The 21202-nt window shown below is 40.6% G+C and overlaps 1 protein-coding gene across 8 annotated transcripts in view; it reads right to left on the bottom strand.

Moving 5' to 3' along the window:
• VWA3A (von Willebrand factor A domain containing 3A) overlaps positions 1-21202 on the bottom strand; it is a 71011-nt gene that overhangs the window by 38487 nt on the left and 11322 nt on the right. For all 8 annotated transcript variants that reach the window (XR_012896157.2, XM_089782308.1, XM_025185046.3 and 5 more), the window contains 6 exons: positions 18393-18501; positions 17868-17933; positions 16647-16772; positions 13514-13652; positions 13320-13423; positions 5110-5190 (listed from right to left, as the gene is read on the bottom strand). Coding sequence is in view for 7 of the 8 variants with exons in the window: in XM_089782308.1 (XP_089638434.1) it covers positions 5110-5190; positions 13320-13423; positions 13514-13652; positions 16647-16772; positions 17868-17933; positions 18393-18501 (625 nt within the window). In the remaining variant the exon portion in view is untranslated. The remainder of the gene's footprint in view (positions 1-5109; positions 5191-13319; positions 13424-13513; positions 13653-16646; positions 16773-17867; positions 17934-18392; positions 18502-21202) is intronic.

The raw sequence follows: 21202 nt of genomic DNA, 5'->3' as shown, positions 1-21202 counted from the left end.
GCCCTTGGCCGGGCTGCAGGAGCAGGGGCCGCCGGAGCAGCCGCTGGTCACCTGTGACACGGTTCTGGCCCTGGCTGGGGCTGCCGGAGCAGTCACTGGCTGCCATGTGGCCTGCAGCTCCAGCCCTGGTTAAAGGGCTGAAGCTAGGGTCAGAGCTGCATGGTGGCTGCCCTGCTGCTCATGGGGCAGGGTGGGCAGCCACCCACTATGTGGCCCTGTCCCAGGAGCAACTAAGCAGCCCCTGCTCGGCTCTCCTGAGGAGGTGGGCAGGCCTCAAATTTTGGTGCACATCTGTACAGGCACACACCTTACAGGGAACGCTGGACATAGTTATCCCTTAAAGGTTCAGAGTTACTCACCAATGCAGATGGTCCAAAATCTTCGGAGAGCTTTGCTCTCTTTCACACTGGAAATTTGAGACCTTTAAGTAAGGATTTTGTTGTGGTGACATAAGAACATAAAAACGGCCATACCGGGTCAGACCTAAGGTCCATCTAGCTCAGTATCCTGTTTTCTGATAGTGGCCAATGCCAGATGCCCCAGAGGGAGTGAACAGAACAGGGAATTATCAAGCAATCCCTCTCCCATCACCCATTCCTAGCCTCTGACAGAGGCTAGAGACACCATTCCTACCATCCTGGCTAATAGACATTGATACATTTATTTAGTTCTTTCTTGAGCCTTGTTAAAGTTCTGGTCTTTACAACATCCTCTGGCAAGGAGTTCCACAGGCCAACTGTGCACTGTGGGAGGAAAAACTTCCTTTTGTTTTTTTAAACCTGCTACCTATTAATTTAATTTGGTGACTCCGCCCTTATGTTATGGAAACAAGTAAATAAATTTTCCTTATTCACTTTTTACATACCAGTCATGATTTTATAGTCCTGTATCATATCCCCCCTTAGTCTCCTCAGCTGTGTCTACATTGGCACCGCTTTCCGGAAAAGGGATGCTAATGTACACTTTGGAATAGGCAAATCCGTGGAGGATTTAAATATCCCCCGCAGCATTTGCATTAACATGGCTGCCGCTTTTTTCAGGCTTGGGGAAAAGCCGGAGAAAAGCGCCAGTCTATACGTTATTCTCCGGAAAATAAAGCCTTTTCTGGAGGATTTCTTATTCCTACTTTCAAGTTATTCTCCGGAAATAAAGCCTTTTCCGGAGGATTTCTTATTCCTACTTTCAAGTAGCAATAAGAAATCCTCCGGAAAAGGCTTTATTTTCTGGAGAATAACGTCTAGACTGGCGCTTTTTTCCGGCTTTTCCCCAAGCCGGAAAAAAGCGGCAGCTATGTTAATGCAAATGCCGCGGGGGATATTTAAATCCCCCGCGGATTTGCCTATTCCAACGTGCTACATTAGCATCCCTTTTCCGGAAGGGATGCCAGTGTAGACACAGCCTTCTTGTTTAAGCTGAAAAGTCCCAGTCTTTTTAATCTCTCTTCATATGGGACCAGTTCCAAACGTCTAATAATTTTTGTTGCCCTTTTCTGAACCTTTTCCAATGCCGATATGTCTTTTTTGAGATGAGGCAACCACATCTATACGCAGTATTCAAGATGTGGGCATACCTGATTTTATATAGGGGCAATAAGATGTTCTCTGTCTTATTCTCTAACCCTTTTTAAATGATTCCTAACATTCTATTTGCTTTTTTGACTGCTACAGCACAGTAGGTGGATGTTTTCAGAGAACTATCCACAATGACTCCAGATTGCTCTCTTGAGTAGTTATAGTTAAATTAATCCCCATCATATTATATTTATAGTTTGGATTATTTTTTCCAATGTGCATTACTTTACATTTATCAACATTAAATTTCATTTGCTTTTTTGTTGCCCAATCACTTAGTTTGGTGAGATCTTTTTGAAGCTCTTCATAGTCTGCTTTGGTCTTAACTATCTTGAGCAGTTTAGTATCATTTGCAAATTTTGTCACCTCACTGTTTACCCCATTTTTCAGATCATTTATAAATAGGTTGAATAGGATGGGTCCCAGTATGGACCCTTGGGGGACACCACAAGATACCCCTCTCCATTTTAAATCTTACCATTTATTCCTACCCTTTTGTTTCTTGTCTTTTAACCAGTTTTCAATCCAGGAGAGGACCTTCCCTCTTATCTCACGACAACTAACTTTACTTAAGAGCCTTTGATGAGAGACCTTGTCCAAGGCCCTCCGGAAATCCTCTGTCTACTGGATCCCCCTTGTCCACATGTTTGTTGACCCCTCCCGGCCCTTAAGAACTCTAGTAGATTAGTAAGGCATGATTTCCCATTACAGAAACCATGTTGACTTTTCCTCAACAAATTATGTTTATCCATGTGTCTAACAATTTTATCCTTTACTATAGTTTCAACTAATTTCCTCGGTACTGATGTTAGACCTACTGGTCTGTAATTGCCAGGATCACCTCTAGAGCCACTGACAGAGGAAATTCTTAAGCTTCCTACCTCCTCACAACGCTAATGGTGGCACTATTAACTAGCTTACTTTCAGGCTGTTTGAATTTAGCCAACAGCCTGTCTGAGAATCTCACTTTATCCATGTAGGTATTAGAGTCCCATCCTTGTCTCACAGATATTATGCAATCCACAGCAGGCAGCAATAACTGTGGGGAAGGCCACCAAGATCTACATAACTATCAAGAAACATCCATTTTATTTACTTGCAGGCTGGTGGTTGGGAGGGCATAGAATGGGGACATGCATAGTCTACTCTCTGAATAGTTAAAGATGCCTATGTTGTTGAATCCATCTTATTTCCTGCATATTGCTCTACCTTACTGCCCTGTATAGCAGAGCACATTTTATTGCCTTGAGTATCTCATGATGAATGCTTCCACTGTTGATTTTCCAGTGCCAAACTGATTCTTTACAGGCTGACAACACTATAGGGCTGAAAATTTCCATATGATGACTGCCATTCATTTCTGTTGGAAGGACAACTTTCGTCTTGGTATTCTGTGCAGCAAGACTCGAATGAGCTCAGCACATAACTGCAGGGATGTGGAGTTCTGCCTCTAAAAGTTCTGGTGTCCAGGGCTGATTGACCAAGAATGGCCATACTAGGTTAGATCAAAGATCCATCTACCGCAGTATCCCGTCTTTCAACAACTAACAATGCCAGGTGCCCCAGAGGGAATGAACATATGTACAATTCATGGTACTGTGTAATTCAGGTTTTAGAATGCCCTGACATCTACACTAGAAAGTTTGAACAGGAAAAGTTTTGCCAACTCAGTTCCACTAATTATTTCAACAGAACGTGTTCACCCCATTGTTTGTGCTAGTCCATCATGTCTGACATGAAGTTATACCAGCAAAAGATATGTTGTACTGTGGATAAGTATTCTATATCACAATGGACTGTGCAGGACACCATTCTACACCTAATGGACTTTCCTCTGCACATTCAAACTAGAACGTGGGTAATGGCTTTTGCTGTGACTAAGCAACATATGGACATATGACTTGCTCATGTGACTTCAAACCCCATCTTGTTCCCTGTAATTTTCCACTAGTTGCGCTGAGGGTTGTTTGACACAATGGATTTCCCTGGATATATCTCCATTTTGCTTCTTTCCTTCTCAAAACTCTGGACTACGGACTTAGGCTAATGCAGGGGTGGGCAATAATTTTTGCATGGTGGCCACTTAATGAATTTTTGTACATGGTTATGGGCCAGCTCGTTCCACTACCCTTCTCCAGATATATGGCTGGTCCTTTGGGATCAGAAGAACCTTTTATCTGATGACTGATTGTAAAGAATCACTTATCTCTGAATCCAGTGTTTTTGGGGTGATACAAAAAATTGGAATGCTTTGGGAAAATACTTTTATGACTTTTTGTTAGCCAGTGTGGTGAGACAGAAGTTCACTTTTGTGGCTGGCTTTGTATACCTTATGGAAGAATAATCAATAGCAATTTTGGTATATTTGCCCTATTTCTCAGCAGTGTGACCTGAACTTGGTGTTCTCAGTTGTAACACATGAAAGCATGCTTACACCTTGTAATTAAGGTATGAAATTATAGGAGAGGGTTGTGTTAGTGAGAGTTTAGGAGTTACTACACTTTAACACTGTACAATGTGTGTGTTTATAAGACACACAGAACAACAGAATAGGATGAAATAATTACTATGTGTTCACAGTAACTTGCTGCTGGACCATAGAATATGTTTGGCACTAGTCCAGCAGTGTTTCTCACAGACCTGTTCCCCTTGCTTAGAATCCTTCATTGTTAGATGAATCTGTTCATATATCTGCAGGTTACTGGGTCCTGTATGCTGCATATATACATTCAATAACAGCTGTCAGCATCTCATCTTGTAATCAATTGTGCCCGTGAACCCTCTCTGTTGCTGGGCTCTCCTCAAAGCAGATAATGACTGAGGCTGCATTTTTCCACTGTCAGTTTCACTGGTGATAGGGAACCAGTAAAAGAAAAGCATTGATTTGTGCATTCATTTACTATCACAGGCATCAGAGTGTTTACATTTTCAGCACTTCCATCACTGAGGAGAGGAGTACCCTAAGGGCAACTATCCCACAATGCAGCTCTTGTGGTGTTGCAGGGCATCCTGGGTTGCTGCATAGCCCCTCTCCCTAAATAGTAGCTCAGAATTACTGCCTGAAGGGGAGCAGGCATTATCACCTGACCAGATGATAAGTGAGCACTTGTCAAGAAAAAAGGAAAGAGAATTTCAAACTTCCCAGTGCTTTGGAGGGGTAGGACCGGACATCTGTTTACCTGGCATGAAAGCAGCAGAGGTGCTGGTTACAGTGGTCACCTAGACACTGTGGGACATCCTAAAGAGGCTAAAAGCTTTATAAATAGTTGGAGAATGCCTTCACTTGCACATCACTGCAAAAGCATCACAGGTAAGAGCTGTACACCTCTTGAGGAGATGGTTTTCTTTTTGGGATGAAACTTCTGAATTTCACTGCAAAAACTCATTGGTAAGTGTAGACACTGCCAAATGGTTTGTATGCAAAAAAGGAACTTTTTCTGCTTTAAATGGCAAGTGTAGACAATAACCTATGTTGGAATAATTAGGTGTGCATGTAGTCCTGGATAGCAGGACCAAGCAAACAAATACAATAACTCACCTGATAGTCATATAATATTGGTGGATCCACATGAACGTTTTTCACAGTCCCATCATGCCATTCAAACTGCATCATTGCTTTCTGAAAGGATGAGAAAACACTCATCTGTTTAAAGTGACATTTATGTTGTAAGTTACATAATGTCTATGGAAAGAATGTCATGTTTAATGAAGAAAAATACACAGAGTATAGTTAATGACATTATGTGCCTGGCTTAAATCCATAAATATAAGAAAACACTAAGTCTGTGGAGTTTCACCTGCTTACAGCAGATTTTAATTTGATTCTGTGAACATAAGAGGCAGAACACAGAAGGATATTTAAAGTTGTACTGATTTCAAATAAATGCTACTATTTCATATAAAAAAAGCTATCAGACTTCTTTGGACTGGAAGTTCTATATAAGACAAAACTTTCTGAGAAGGTCACACAATGAGGCATTATACTTGAAAAAAATATTTATTTGGGGTCAATGCTGCAAAGTACTCCTGTAAGAGTATACAACTCCAATGAAGTGCAAGCTGCATTGGCTTATGTTTTGGGCTTTCATCTTACCACACAAACAAGCTAAATCTCACAAGGCCAGTACAGAGAGTTACCGGTATTTAGAGTCACACAACTAGGAATAGTGTTATCTGTGCCAGCAATGCTACATAATTGAAAACAAATACTTTAACGTATTTTTCCATCAGTGTACAATGACTTCAGATAATATGAACATTGCAGAGAGATTTGGATATGTATTCTGACTATATTCATGCAAGGAGACAATCCCTTTCACCTCCCCACAAAAAAGCTAAGCCAATCAACCAATTTTCCTCCCCCCCTGCCCTCCACACACACTCCAAAAAACAATAAACCCCTAAAATCATTTTGGAGAATTAGTTTTACAGTGTCATCCAAGTGTAAAAACAATACAAAAAATTAGTTCAACTGAAGCTCCAGAGCTAATAGCCCCTCACTGAAAATGCCCTATCTCTATCCTCAATCGACTCCTGTAATCAGGAAGCTAACAGACAATGACAAGGAGGTTTACAGAATATGGGAGAATGAAAAAGTAACTAGTGCACCCCTCTCATATGCAAGTAAACTACCTTTGGCGCTCAGACAGCACAGTAGAAATGCTACAAGCTGGGAAGGATTGCAAACATTCAAAATGACCTTGAGAAATTGGAAAATTGGTTTGAATGAAGATAAATTTCAATAAAGACAAGCAAAAAAGTACTTCACATACGAAGAAAAAATTTGATGCAAAACTGCAAAATAGAGAGTAACTGGCTTGATAGTAGTACTGCTCAAAAAGTTCTGGAGGTGGATCACAAGCTGAATGAGAGTCAACAATGTGATGCAGTTGTGAAAGAAGCTAATATTATACTTAGGTATATTAACAGGAGAGTCATAAAATCATCAGCTGTAGCTGGTATTATAGGATTAACTGCCACATGTGGGGAGGTCAAAGAAATTGTCAAATATGCAAATACACGTTCATACAGATGATGATGATCTGTCCATCCTATTTGGATTCACAAAGACCATGCTGTTGAGGTTCTTGCATTGACCTGGGAGGCTCAGCTACAGGACGCCAACTATTGCTAGATGAAGTGCGGGAGTGTACTAAAAAAATATGAGCCTAAATTTTTTCTTGCTACAAGTTAAGGCAATTAGGTGTGATATGTGGTGTACTTTGTGCCTACATAGTGCGAGGAACCTAGAACAACATGTTAACATATCTGGAGATAGAGCGGGAATTTTCTGCACATCTCCATGAAGCTCTCAGATAGGAACTCTGATCCTTCTCACAAGGTTTCTGGGGAGACCAGCCTCCATGATAGGACACCTTCTCATGCCAAGGCAACAATAAGTGGTCTGGTGGCACTGTAGCACACAGCAATGCAGCATAAGGCCCAGGTTTATGGCCACATTCACTCAGCATCAGCTCCCTATCACTCTGTCTGATTTGGAAAAGTCTGCTATCTTGCATGGCAACCTGGATGAAAGAAGAGGAGAAGCTATTAGCAGCTGCCTCTGCTGCTACCATGGCTTCAACCTCTGGCACCTCCTCCCTCCCTTCTGCCCTCTTCCCTGCAGGCTTCTGGGAAAATAGCACAGTAGCGCTCTCCTGAGAAGCAGAATGTGGTGGACCCAGAGGAGGGAAGCTACATGAACCACAGCCCTGCCCCCACTATCCCCCTTCCCACCCACAGGATCATGCCCTGGCAGGCTCCTTACTATGCCTGCCTTCAAACTGTGAGAGTTCAGATGTTCCCTTGAGATCTTTGTTGTGTACCTGCTGTACAGTGGCCACTGTCAAGCGTAACTTTGGCTTTACACAGAACACATCTCCATTGTCTTTAAAGATCTTCTCTGTATGTTAACACATTAGGTTTTAGGCTCCACAATGTATCTCTTGTACAGCAGTTACATTGTAACTTTTCAGTACAGCAGGAACACCAGGGAGCTTACTGCTTGATTTTCTTTTTCAGTTTGTCAGAAACATTCAGTAAATGATTAGGAATCCATTCATGCTTCAAATTCACAAAAAGTTTTGGACAGTAAAAATTCCCACAAAACCCTGGGTCTCAATAGAAGTCCCTATTTTTCTTTTGCTAAAAAATTAGACAGCATATTGCTGATATTATGGTTTTAACCTGGGACTTAAAACAACTTGCTGAATAATGTTGCCTAGCATTTTCAACATACGTGGTTTCATACCTTATATTTGAGCCCATGCTCACAAGCGACGAGGAGTCCTGTGGCACCTTATGGACTAACTGAAGTGTAGGAGCATAAGCTTTCGTGGGCAAAGACCCACTTCGTCAGATGCATCTGATGAAGTGGGTCTTTGCCCACGAAAGCTTATGCTCCTACACTTCAGTTAGTCTATAAGGTGCCACAGGACTCCTCATCGCTTTTGCAGATTCAGACTAACACGGCTACCCCTCTGATACTTGACACCATGCTCACAATTCTTTTGTTCCTATTACATATTCAGTAGCCATATTCCTATTATTGGTTAACTGCTCAGATCTGAAGGAAAAAAATATGAGGCTACATCTTGTACATTCTGATTTCCCCCTTCATTATGATGTCACCCAATTTACTGAATGGCAATAGGAATCTTCACTATATTTTGTGACTATCCTGGCCTGTTGTACATTTACAGTAATCCTCTTTGTGACCATTTCCCATCCTCTCCCTCTAATTTTAACTGGATTTATTGTCACTCTTACTCATTTTACAAACCAGTCTTTCAAACTGTTACAAATGTCATGAACCAAACTAGAAGCCCCTCCCCGCCCATTCATCATGCATGCTTAGATATAGATGTGCACTTATAGGGCTCATTATGGTCAGTTTCCTAAACTAGAAAAAGATTTATTTCCTCCTGGACTGGTGTAAGGAAAGATTCAAGGTCTGGAGCAAATTTCTCTGCCTCATGAAGTATCTGTGGTCTCTTCTCATTGATGTTGATTTGCAAGTCCAAGTTCACCTGAATATCAATAAATTGGTCTTTTACTAATTTGTCCTTGTTGGTTTCTAGATGTGGCAGTCTGCTCAAGTTCAGTTCAGGTTGGGCCTATTCTTTCCTTTCTTCTCCTTATAGATGTTAGCTAAACACTGATCAACTCAGAGCAGTGGCTGGTGTGTAGGACTTTGTCTGTCTTGGTGGCAAATAGCTTCTGCTTGTCAAAAGGCAGGTCTTTCACTTTAAATTGTAGCTTTCTGGGTAACCCCAAGGTCTGCTACCATGATGCCTTGGGCATCATGACCGTGATTGTGGTTTCCCTTGCAGCAGTGTCCTGGCTTGTTGTAAATTTACAGTAACCCTCTTTGTGACCATTTCAAAGTGATGATTGTAGTGCTGTGCAGGCAATGATATAGCCCTCTGGAATAATAGCTCTCAAGATTGGCCTTTTGGTGTCCAGAAGGTGCTCCATGAGTTCCCCCAATTTAGAATAGTTGTCAAAGTCATGATTTGCTAGGAAGTCTGAGTAATTTGCAATCCTCAGCTGCAATTTGGTGGAAGAGTATATTTTCCTGCCCAAAAGGTCCAACTTTTTATGGTCTTTATCGTTGGCCATGGCCCAGAATTGTGGGAGCTTAGATCGGTGCTATGTAGCTTTCATGATGAGTGAATTTGGCTGCGGGTGGGAGAACAGAAAGTCCATGTCCTTGACAGGCATGAAATACTTCCTGTCCACCCTCTTACAGGTTGGTTGGCTGGAGGCAGGGGTTTGCCAGAGTTCATCCGATACCGCCATTATTGCCTCATCAATGGGCAGGGCGATTTTCCCATGGATTTTGAAGGATTTTAAGGAATTGGTGCTGCACATCTTGGAGAGGGACCTCATGGCTTGTTGCCACCCTTTTCAAAAGTTCTTGAAATTGCTTCAAGTTATCTGCTGGACATGCGTCAGCAGGAATCACTGCCTCGTTGATTGACAAAGAGTTGTTGGTTGGTGAAGCATCTAGAGCTGGATCCTCTGATTTTGTCGGTGCTGGTGCCGGAGTTGATCTGTACGATCTGGCCAGTGCCCAGGATGCCCGAGTCGGCACCGAGGCTGGTTCCTGAGATGATGAAACAGTGCCGGCGGAAGACTGCGCCACTGCTGTATCAGAAAAGTCAGGTTTGTCTCCCTTACTAATTCTGGGAGACAGAGTAGAAGGGAGAGATTGCGCCAGAGAAACCTTCCTTTAAGAGGACTTTTTTGACATGGCTGAGCCAGCCCTTTTCTTTGATGTTCCAGGCTGGAGCTGAGATCGCAGTTGGGGCTCTGAAGGCTGCACCGCCTTGTTGAACAAAATCATTCCAAGGCACAACTCCCTGTCCTTTCTCGCCCTGGCTGTTAGGCTGCAGAAATGGTCACACTTCTGGGGGATATGAGTTTCCTCCAGACATCAAATGCAGGATGAAAGACCATCCGAGACTGGCATGGGGTCATGACACGTCTCACATTTCTTAAACCCCAGTGAACCCAGCATACCATCCGCGGGTCTTTCGCTGTGTAGGGCTTTCTGGACTCTCCCTCTTCTACTTTCTCCTTTGTTGTTCTTTATTCTTCTCTTTCTCTTTGAGGGAATGGAGAGAAGGGAGGGTTGGGAAAGGTTCCTGTGGCCTCCTGTGCTACTGGAGTTGGTCCCACTTCTTTTTTTTTTTTATAACTAAAACATGAAAGAACAACTATAACTAACACTAACTATAACACTAACAACTAAAACAATGGTAACTATTTAGAAAACGAGTGTAAACTAATATGCTGACTAAAGTACCCTGAGACGAGAGACTGAGCTCCATCCGCAACTGAGGGCAGTTAGCAAGGAACCAAGGGAAGGTTGGGCTGCGCCTGTGAGGGGCTAAGGTGTGAACGCCACAAAGCATCTTTCATGCTTGCACAGCCCAACTGACAACTGCTTTGAAAAGCTCCAGTCTGCGGAGTATCCATGGGAACATCACTTGAAGAAGAACTTCAATTTCACCCTGTGCACATGTACATTATGATACGTTTTTTAATTATAAGTCACATGCTATGTTTTTTCACAGGACCTGTGCCTCATTCAGAGCGGATAGTGCTCACTTAACTAGCGTTTGGGGGCTTTGTACCGATATTATTCCAATGAAATTGATCCGATACTAACACCTAGTGTAAATGTGTTTGTAACAGTATAAAAAGAGGCCTGTGTGCATACAAAAATGTGGATCCATATCTGATCTGAATTGGCTAGGGATGAACCCACAATCTGACCCATGATCTGCTAGCCATCTTTTTTACCTGCATCTGCATCTATTTTTGAACTTGCAATAGCAACCGTCTCACAAAGGGGGAAGGGTTGGTGATGGAAGCAAAGGAGTGAGTGTGGGAACAGGGTCTTTCAGGGAAGAGGCAGTGCGAAGGATGGGGGCTGGGGGTAAGAGGAAACACAGGGGCAGGGTCTCAAGGAAAAAGGGCAGCATGACGGTGGAACTGGGAAGAAGGAGCATCGCATCATGTTGTGTTCCTAGGGCCTACTGAGCAATGGCACATGACAGCAGAACAGCATAATGAATCACAGTGGGGCACAGGGGTGAGGTGCCAGGACCCCGACCATTCTAGGCCCCGGGGCCAGAGCGGGTCCTACTACCTAGGAGCCAGCAGGATGGGCCTGCGAGTGCAGCTAGTGCAGCTGGGCCAGGATATGATGGGAATTCTGGCATTGCCAGAGAAGCCTGAGCTTCTGGACAGGAAGAGATGTGGCAAGTGGGTGATGGACATCCCTGACTTCAGCCGGCTGCCCAGCCCCAGCCATTGGCTGCTGACTCTGACTGTGCTAAGCTCCCCTGACTGCCAGAGCTGGATGTCATGGCTTAGGCACTGTCAGCTAATAGAGCCCTGCATGGTTGTATTTGCTTCCGATCAACTATCCGCAAAAATGTTCCAGATTCCATGATTATCTGTATCAATTAAACCGATATCCGTGGATTTTACAGGGACCTAGTGATTTGTAATTGTGCAATCATGTCTAGATTAGGGCTTTGCACAGGTGCAGCTATATTGGTATGCTGCACAGATGTATAAATGGTGCAGGAAGATGTAGTGTTTTTGTATTCATGATCACTTTTACAGAAATCTTAGAAAAAGTTTTCTGTTTTCATTATTAATTTTCTTCAGGATGTGTTGCTCACGGCCATTGAATGTAGATGTGTGTGCTTGCCACATGCATCAGTGCCAGAAGATTTTTCCTTAGCAGTATCCATAGGGGGTACTGGCTCCGTCATCTATGTTGAATGGACATGAGCAAACACTCAAAGAATTGCATTCTAATAGTTTTATGGGTATTTTTAATTATGTATTTCTGATTTTACTACCAGATTGATATCCCCTTCTCTTCCATCCCCACATATGGAGGATGGCCTGCTGCAATGCAAAGATAGCCACTTCATTTTCTCCTAACTGATTAATCTCAGCCACAAGGTTTTGGGTCAGTACCCAAGCTCCAAGTCAACTAGATGGAAAAAATATTTCAAAGGGAGTTTCGTAGTAATATTAACAGTAGTTCAGGAACATTGGCTCTGTATAGTCACAATGATGGAAAAAGTAGGTATTGCTGAGGGCATGTATCCCAATGGGAATATATGGAGGCTGTTTTGGAAAGATATCGTTTGTAACAATTTGCGTGCAATACATGTATAATAACTTGTCCTCACAATAACAGCCTACCAGGTATTTATAAGTGTTGGTTGCATCGCCCTGGATTAGGTCTCTAGCTAAGATCCAGATGAATCAGTACAGCTACAATTATGTGTTGGGAAGTCTATACAGGAAGTTGCAAACACTGCAGTTACACTGGTTCAGCCAACTACTTTAACTCAACCCACAATGCAATGTCTGAGATTTGGAAAATTACCAAACATGGCTAAATCATCTGTGCTACTTTGAAAATCTGAATCAGTAAATTGTGGTTACTTATCTTACTTGTCTGTGAAACAGCCTGGTGCATCAGCACAGCAATACTGTACAAGCATATTAAATATTTTCTTGAAGAATTACAGGCATAACTCAAATACCAGGCTGACTTTTCAGTTAATGGTTTTACCTAAGGATATTTAAAAAGCTCAGAGCACTTGACTAATAAACTGGGCTCTAGTGAGGAAAGAGACAAGTAAGGGGGATATGACTGAGGTCTATAATATCATAATTAGTGTAGAAAAAGTAGATAAGGAAGTGCTATTTATTTCTTTTCATAACACGAGATAAGGGGTCACCAAATAAAATGAATAGGCAGATTTAAAACAAATAAAAAGAAGTATTTCTTCATACAATGCACAGTCAACCTGTGGAACTCTTTTCCAGAGGATGTTGTGAAGTTCATGACTATAACAGAGTTTAAAAAAAGAAACAGCTAAATTCATAGATGATAGGCCCATCATTTGCTAGTAGCCAAGACAAGCAAAGATGGTGTCCCTAGACTCTGTTTGCCAGAAGCTGGGAATGAACAACAGGGAATGAATCACTTGAGGTCTACCTCTTCTATTCATTCCCTCTAGGGCACCTGGCAGCAACCATTGTCAGAAGATAAGATACTGGGCTAGATGGACTTTTGTTCTGACCTGGTATAGCTGTTTAAAGAGCTTCAGGTTAAAAAAAAGTTAATATTCAATAAAATGAGTAATTGCTATCCTGTGTAATAAATAAAGGAAAATGAAGGAGAAGGAATAGGTCTCAATTATATACCTCATGCAGAGTTGATGACACTGTTTTCTGTAGAATAGGCACAAATTCTTCCACAGGTGAAAAAGCGTTAGGAGCCAAAACTTGATAAAGGCTTAACTTCTTGGCTATAGCAAGCAAGGAAAATGATAAATGAAATATACATTGTATTTTGTAATCCTTGATTAATACCATATTAAGCTTTTCATACGCAATACCTTTTAATCCATTTGTCTTTAACCAGCCACCAGAGGTTTTGGCCAGGAAGCTTGGAACTTGTATAACAAGAGGTCCTTCATGCTTTGGAGGTTTGGGTAGGCCACTAGCAGGTGTCAACATGGTAAATTCTGTGGAAATCTGGACAGATTTTTAAAATGCTTTATGTAAATATCAACATATGATCACTGTCCTCTATAAACCTTCTTATTTCTTTTCAGTCTTTCTTCCATGAGACTAAAAATAGGTCTAGCTTTTTAAATTTTTCCTCATAAGTAATGCTTTCTAAATATTTTATTATTTTTGTTGCTCTTTTCTGGATACTCTTTAATTTGTCTACAACTTTCTTGAAGTGTGGTGCCCACAACTGAACACAATACTCTAGAGAGATAAATGCACCACTTGTACTCTGGCTTCATCAGTGCAAGTGGTGCATTTATTTCTCATGTCTTACACACAATGCTTCTGTTAGTGGACTAAAAAATAACTGCATCATGTTGTTGGCTCATGTTCAATTTGTAATCCACGATAACCCCCAGATCCTTTTCAGCAATACTACTACAGAACCAGTTTTCACCCATTTTGTAGTTGTGTACTATCCTTCCAAAATATAGTACTTGTCTTTGCTGATTTTAATCTTGTTGACCAGAGACCAGTTCTCTAATGTATCAAGATCATTTTGCCATAGCAATTTTATATATGCTAAAATGTGAGGTACCATTTCCAAAGATAACTAACAACTGACAGAAAGCTGTAGAAATATTTTGAACATAAGCATTTCCAATGAGCCCTTCGAAAATAGCTTTTGGAGAACAGCATTCCACTGCATTCATTGTGAAAGGCACAATGCAAATCTTTGAACTTCAATGGGATTGCACATTATTACTGAAGCAGTAGGGCTCAATTACTGTTATATATCTTTTTAACAACTCCAAAACTATCAATGGTCGTACGGAATTATAAAAGAAACAAAAGTGGTGCCCTTCACTGTGTAGTAGTGTAAAAAGTCATGCTTCTTCACAATAATCCAAATGCAGCCCAAACATGAGTGTGCCTGGTGGGCAACTCTACTACAACAGGGAGTCATCTGGATTTGTTCTCCATAGAAGGGAGTTTTGCCCTAGTATGCTTATTAAAATGTTACCATTCTATATACATTGAAAAATTACTGTTAAACGCATTTCTTAATATCTTCTCCTCTTGCTGCTGAAAAAGGATTTCCTTTCAACTATTCTGAGTTTCCTTTACCACTACATCAGAAATGTTTATGATTAAAAACCACAGCTTTCTTGTAAATAAAATACATCCCTTCACTTAAACACAGTCTTTGCACATTTATTTATATTATAGAAGTAGGCTCCGGTTTAATTTATGTTGAGTTTATCCTTTTGCACCAGAAATATGTATTAATTTCTCCCATCAATCTCCCCTGATCACATTTGCCTCTCCAACTAACCCTCCTTCCTTTTTCCATCTCAACTCACTGAATGCATTCTCTGCAACTGCCTTCCAGAGGTCCTGTCCTCTAAATCCATTCTGGACCTTCTTCAGTCTGGCTACTGTCTCTTGCACTTCACCAAACAGGCTCTCAACAAAGTCTCTTGTAAACTCTTCTGGGCCAAATTCAGGACCAATACTTCATGCTCATTCTCCTCAAACTCTCAGCTGCCTACAACCCATGCTTCTCTTGAAGTTTTATCTCCCTTAAGTTTTTTTGACTCTGCACTCTCCTGTTGCTTTTTCAGTGTCTCATTTGAAGTCTCCTCCTCCTCATCTTTCCTCTCCAACTTTCTATGGCGGTCTGATAGGACTCTGTTCTTGATCCTCTTCACATCTCCCTCCACAATTTATCTCTGGATAATCATATTCACAAAACACCTCTGCACCTATCATCTTGATGCAGACTACACACAGAGCTATCTTTCTACTGTCTCCTTCTGTCCAAACTAAAATCTCAGCCTGTCTTTCCAACATCTGTTGGCGGATATTCAGCTGTCATTAAGCTCAACAATAGGTTACAAGGCCCTAATCCAGAATAAGGGCTCCTGCAATATTACACTATCCTATTCTGGATTCCCCACTGCAGACTACTGAACTTAAACTGATTGCTGAATATCCACAAGGAGATGTTAGGAAGACAGGCTAAAATTTTGGTTGTGACTGTCCTATCTATATCTATATCTTTTTTGGAATAAATTAATAGATAAATATCCTAATTTTACAGAGCACACTAGAATTTATGGAGAACAGAATATGCAGATGGTTCCCTGCTGCAGCTTGTCTGGACAACAAGTTTCTGGACTGACTCTGGAACTAGTTTGGAGAAGCATGACACTTAAAGACATTACAGCATGGGTTTGGTTCTACTTGGTAATTACAGAGCTGGCAGAAATATGTGCCAGAGCTGCTGAGCCCTAATGTTGTCACAGCACTTATTACACCTATAAAATGCTCAAAAGTTATCTCCTTTCAAAGGAAGGAGTTAAATGGTGTCAAAAATTCTATTCTAGGGGATTACCCACAGAAAGAAATACAATCAGGAGCTCTATCAGTTAGTGTTTCTCTTTATCTTAGGCCATGTCTTCTTCACTAAGCAGGAGATCAATACTGCCACAATTGATCTTCCGGAATTTGATTTAGCAGATCTAGTTAAGACTTGCTAAATTGAACTCAGAGGACACCCTCATTAGTAGCTGGTACTCCTGCAACGAGTAAGGGAAGCAAACAGGAGCATTTGCTCTTGTCGGCCTCCTGCTGTGGGGATGGCAGGGAAACTCAAATCAAGGTATGGGACTGAGGAGGTTGGAAATGGAAATAAAAGTTAATGAATGAGGCTAATTTTTAGGTAGTCCAGCATTTGTTTTGGGTGCATTATGGACATACCTCACATTAAAAAAAAATACCAAATAAAGAGCAGCAGGAAAAAGTAAGTATTTTAGAATCCACTTAGGATCCATTCAAAGCTGTTCAGTGTCATTTGTTAATATTTATCTGATCTTACAAATATAGCCAGTAAATAGCATTTAAATTTATCATTGCGATCTCTTAATATAGCACGTTTTCCCTATTCTGATAATTAATACAGAATTTTGCATGTCTGTGAATATCTGAAAACAAAGCAAAAAGTGTACTTACATCTTGTACTCTACCAATAATTGAATCACCAATCCTTCTCTGGAAAATTTCTTTGATGCTGCTGAGCATATTCTTAGCTCTCTGGGACTCATGAAGCAGTGGACAAACATCACTACTAACATAATTCTGTTTATGCAACAAGAAGGGGAAAAAAGATTGAAAGGATCCCACAATTCCTATGTTGTATTCAGTGTAGTAGCTGTGTTAGTCCCAGAATAGTAGAGAGATAAGTTGAGTGAGGCAATATCTTTTATTAGGCCAACTTTTGCTGAGAACTTATTGGGCTCAACTTTTGAGAGAGAGAAGCTTTTGAGAGTCATGGAGCTGAAGAAGAGCTCTGTGTCTTGAAAGTTTGTGTCCTCTCACCACCAAGTATTGGTCCAATAAAAGATATTGTTCATCCACCTTGTCTCAATGACTTTTCACAGAAAAACATCAGGCAAAATGCAAGCTCATCTGAAACTAGTATACTGGTTATTTTATGGGCACTACCAATGATTCTACCTTGAAGAACAGAGTTAAATGTAATTGTATCTAATAAGAGTGATTACAAAAATGTTGCTCATTATTTAGTGTACAAGAAATCTTTGAATTAGTCTTCAATTATAGAGCCCATAGCTTCTATGCTACTTGGAAGTTAGACGAGTGGTCACCAATCAGCACGGCTGTGTCCCCCCAGGGAGGTAAAAGAGTACAGTTGGGGGGCACAGGAGGGCCAGGTCAACTATCATTTGGGGTAGGAAGAGAGCACCACCCAGTCCCACTCCCTGCTCTGCTATGGTTCTGGCCTGGGCCCCCACTTCTGATCCCCACCATAGCCTGGCCAGGGCTTGCTCCTGGCCCAACTCTCACCATCAGCCCCTGTTCTCAGGCCCAAGTGGAGCTCAATTCCTGGCTCCAGCCTCAGCCTTGGCCCTCTTACCCCATCCCCTCCCAGCCCAATCCTGGCTATGGCTCTGGGGGTGGGAGGAATGAAGCAGACAGGGACAAAAAGGAGCAAGATGATGACAAGTCTGGGGATCACTAAATTATAGTGCAATAAATGCAGAGTCTATCTGCACAAGTCTCCTGCATCTGAGAGTGTTCCCGATTCTAGAATGCCTTTACATGCATGTTTAATGTAAGCATGAGAACATATGTCACCAAGAGTGATTGCATGAAAATAAATACATAAATAAACAAAAGAAAAAGTTGTCCTATGTACTTCTAGCCTAATCCTACCTCACTCTTTGAAGAATAGCAGTGATAACGGCTTCCAGTAACTTCTGCAAGGTTCTTTAAAACAGCCTATGTTCATGAAGAGAAGAACAATAACTTAAGATTTGGGCATCACAATGTGTACGATTTCTTGATGCTAATTGGTTCTCTAAAACAAACAGAGGAGCACCCTCTGTAGCAAGGAATGTAAATAATTTTAAGATACTATCATCTTTTCTAGTTTGTTAAATTTAGGAATAGGAAAAAAAACCCTGAGAAACTAACATAGCTTGAAAAAACTGATAACAGCTGACAAAACTGGTCACAGATAGGCTTCACCTCTGGATTAAAATGCCATAGTTAAGCTTCTTCCTTCTAAAAGGAAACTAGTTTATAGAACTCACTACTGGAGATTTGAGGTTTCAAATAAATTTTTGAAAACATAATGTAACACTTCTGTAAACCCATGAATATACAAAACATCTTTATATAGCTCAAAAGAAATAAAATAACAGATTATTATTAAGACACATAAAAATGATTACTTACAGGAGGAACATGATTGCTACACTCATATGTAATGGTATGTATCAGCAGCTTTCTTCCCAATGTACATTGCTGAATATAATCAGACAATATTTCCAAAGACTGATCAGGGCTGATGAAAAAAGACATCAACAATGACTTCAGCTTTTCAGCATGACCTTTTCAGGTTGATGTGCATGTGGCAGGAATGGAGGAAAAATATCAAATCACAGGAATGTAATTTAAGCATTAGGTAAAAAGGATTACCGGCTATTTTGTAACTTATCATACATTTGTATATTTGCTCTCTTTTCAACAGTTCCTAGAGTGTGGATCTACTCTGAAAAGCAAGTCCTAAAATAGTTTAACAGGATTCCATATTTCTGTACTGATCAAATTTACTTGGTTTGTAAGTTTCTATGTGGTGCTGGGCAAGCCACATATAACAAAATTTCCACTGGTATTCACTTCCATACGTAACTAAAGACTGTATCATAATACATATGCACTAAAGGGGCAAATTAGGTGTGCCTGAGCAACGCCCATTCTGGCTTTTCCTAGTCTGAGAATGCTTGACTTGTTAATTATCTTGTTAATTATGTATTTTTGTATTTATTGAATTTTAATTTATATATCAGAGCAACCTTAAATGGTGTTTTTCACTTTGAATTTTTAATAGAAATCAAATATTTTATACATGTGCTATTTAATTAATAAAGAACTTTCACATAGGTTGACTTTAGTGAATTAACCTCAGACTCCAATTTTTATTAACATTTTTCTTTGTGAAGCTCTATATTTCACCACTCAGTGCCACACTAATGTATTGAAAGTAGTTTAATTAAACTGTATTCAAATATAACTTTTTAAATGCAACTTCAGTTTTACCAAAAGATCTAAATTACTATCTTAACTGTGATTAGGGCTACAATGTTTCTCTTTTAAAAAAGGTAACAAAAATCAGAAAAAATATAGTCTCCAGTTTATAAGAAGCAGATAAATAATCTACATGAAAAGGAGCCAGACTTTTATATCTTCATGTAACCTTTTTTTGAGGAAAGGAACAAGCAATAAGAGAAGAAATAGTGCAACTTTCACCAGTACACAGCCAAAGGGGACACCAGAAGCTTATCCAAACTCAGCCTGCTTTCCTTACAACTCCCCCTGTGACTATTCATTGAAAAAATATTATGGGAGTCTGAAGTAAAACAGTTAACCAAGGCAGCCCAAATAAACTGAAGCGAGTGAGTAATGAGTGGCTGATGTCACAATATTACTGTTCAAGCAGCACCAGGGAGAAACATGTGTACTATGTGTGCACATAGGTCTGTACGTATAGGGTTGGGGATGGGGGAAAGAATTAGGCTTTTCCACTATTCCAGTTTCCTCAGATTTTCTAAAATCCATCCTCATTCCACACACAATTGAAATAGTGGCTGACCTTTGATTCAAATTCTCCACAGCACAATTAGAAAAAAAAGAATTTAAAAAATGGGGAAACACTAAGATTCACACTCTTTAAAACAGAAAATTAGGGTGCAACCATAACACTAATTTTGTGTAGTGGCATGGCTGGGTACTTCCAGGTGCTCCACTGAGGTGGGCTTTGGCTCACTAGCTCATTGTCCTTTCTGTGCTATCCCTCCGGGGGAAGTGGGGGGCCGGGGGTTGGAGAGACTTAGCTCCAAATGTTCTTAAATGAAAATCAAGTCCAATTCAACACTGGACCATCTTCCATTGTTCCCATAGCATGTGTCCATGCCCTTTATTTAGGCTTGGTTGCCAAACTACCTCTTTCTTGTGTGTGGTTCATTCGATAAGATCACACTCAGTGGTTCTCAATCTGAGGCCCAATTAGAACTCAGCTGCAGTCCATGTGACAGTCTCAGGATCATACAGGTAGTATTGGATTCAGCTCACAATGGTAAATAGATTGAGAACTACTGATCTAACTTCTCCTCCAGGCTGCTGCTCTGACTAGCAGGCCTCACTCTATGCAACTCTGCAGGCAAAGTTTCCTTTGGGCAGAAAGGCAGAGTTCCATCCTCCTTGGTCAATCAGGTCTGAACTGAGCTAGGCTCTCTTCTTTGAACTCCAGGTTTGGCACTGGCTGCAGGTACAGCAGTTGATTGGGCTAGCTAGGCCATGAGCTCTCGTTAAACTCTTTACTGCTGTTGTGGGACTACTGAAAAACCACAATAAATCAGACCTCCCAAATCTGAAAGCCTTTGGATTTATATCATGTTAGCAAAGCTAACTGTCTTCTTAATCTATCTTTCAAATAAATTTAATAAGTAAATATAGCAGAAATAGTGCATATAGATTAACTAGACACTCACCAGAGTACTTTGTATACTATCTTTTTCTTGCCCTCACTCATTCATTTCAATTATGCAAACTTTAAAATTGACACCAGGCTGCAGAATTTAAGTCCAAATTTGTTTCAGATCAACACTGAATGCTGCCAAAGCATTATGGATTCTATTTTTTAAATCATTCCATCAGCTTAATTGCTTGTGATCAAATAAATCAGATTAGTATTAACACAAAATGCTACTTTACAAAAGTTAACTAATGATTCCAGAGTCTTGCACTTTCCTACTGAAATCCTCAGTGGTGAGATGAATTTTTATTGACACAATACTAGAAGTAGGAATTCTATTGATCAACAACAGAAGAAATTTGGAAAGGAAAATTATTTTCAGATTGGTACAGAGACAATTAGAAAGTAATAAAAATTAAAATAAAAAATAGAACACACTCAATGGGGGAAGAACTGAAGAAAGGGAAATACCAATAATGACTCTTTAAAGATTAAGAAACCTAGCATAATA

The sequence above is a fragment of the Pelodiscus sinensis genome, chromosome 15 (assembly GCF_052426305.1).
Source record: "Pelodiscus sinensis isolate ZL-2025 chromosome 15, ASM5242630v1, whole genome shotgun sequence".
In the NCBI taxonomy this organism is placed as follows: domain Eukaryota; kingdom Metazoa; phylum Chordata; order Testudines; family Trionychidae; genus Pelodiscus; species Pelodiscus sinensis.
The sequence above is the reverse complement of the archived record's forward strand: the minus strand, read 5'-3'. Positions and strand labels throughout refer to the sequence as shown.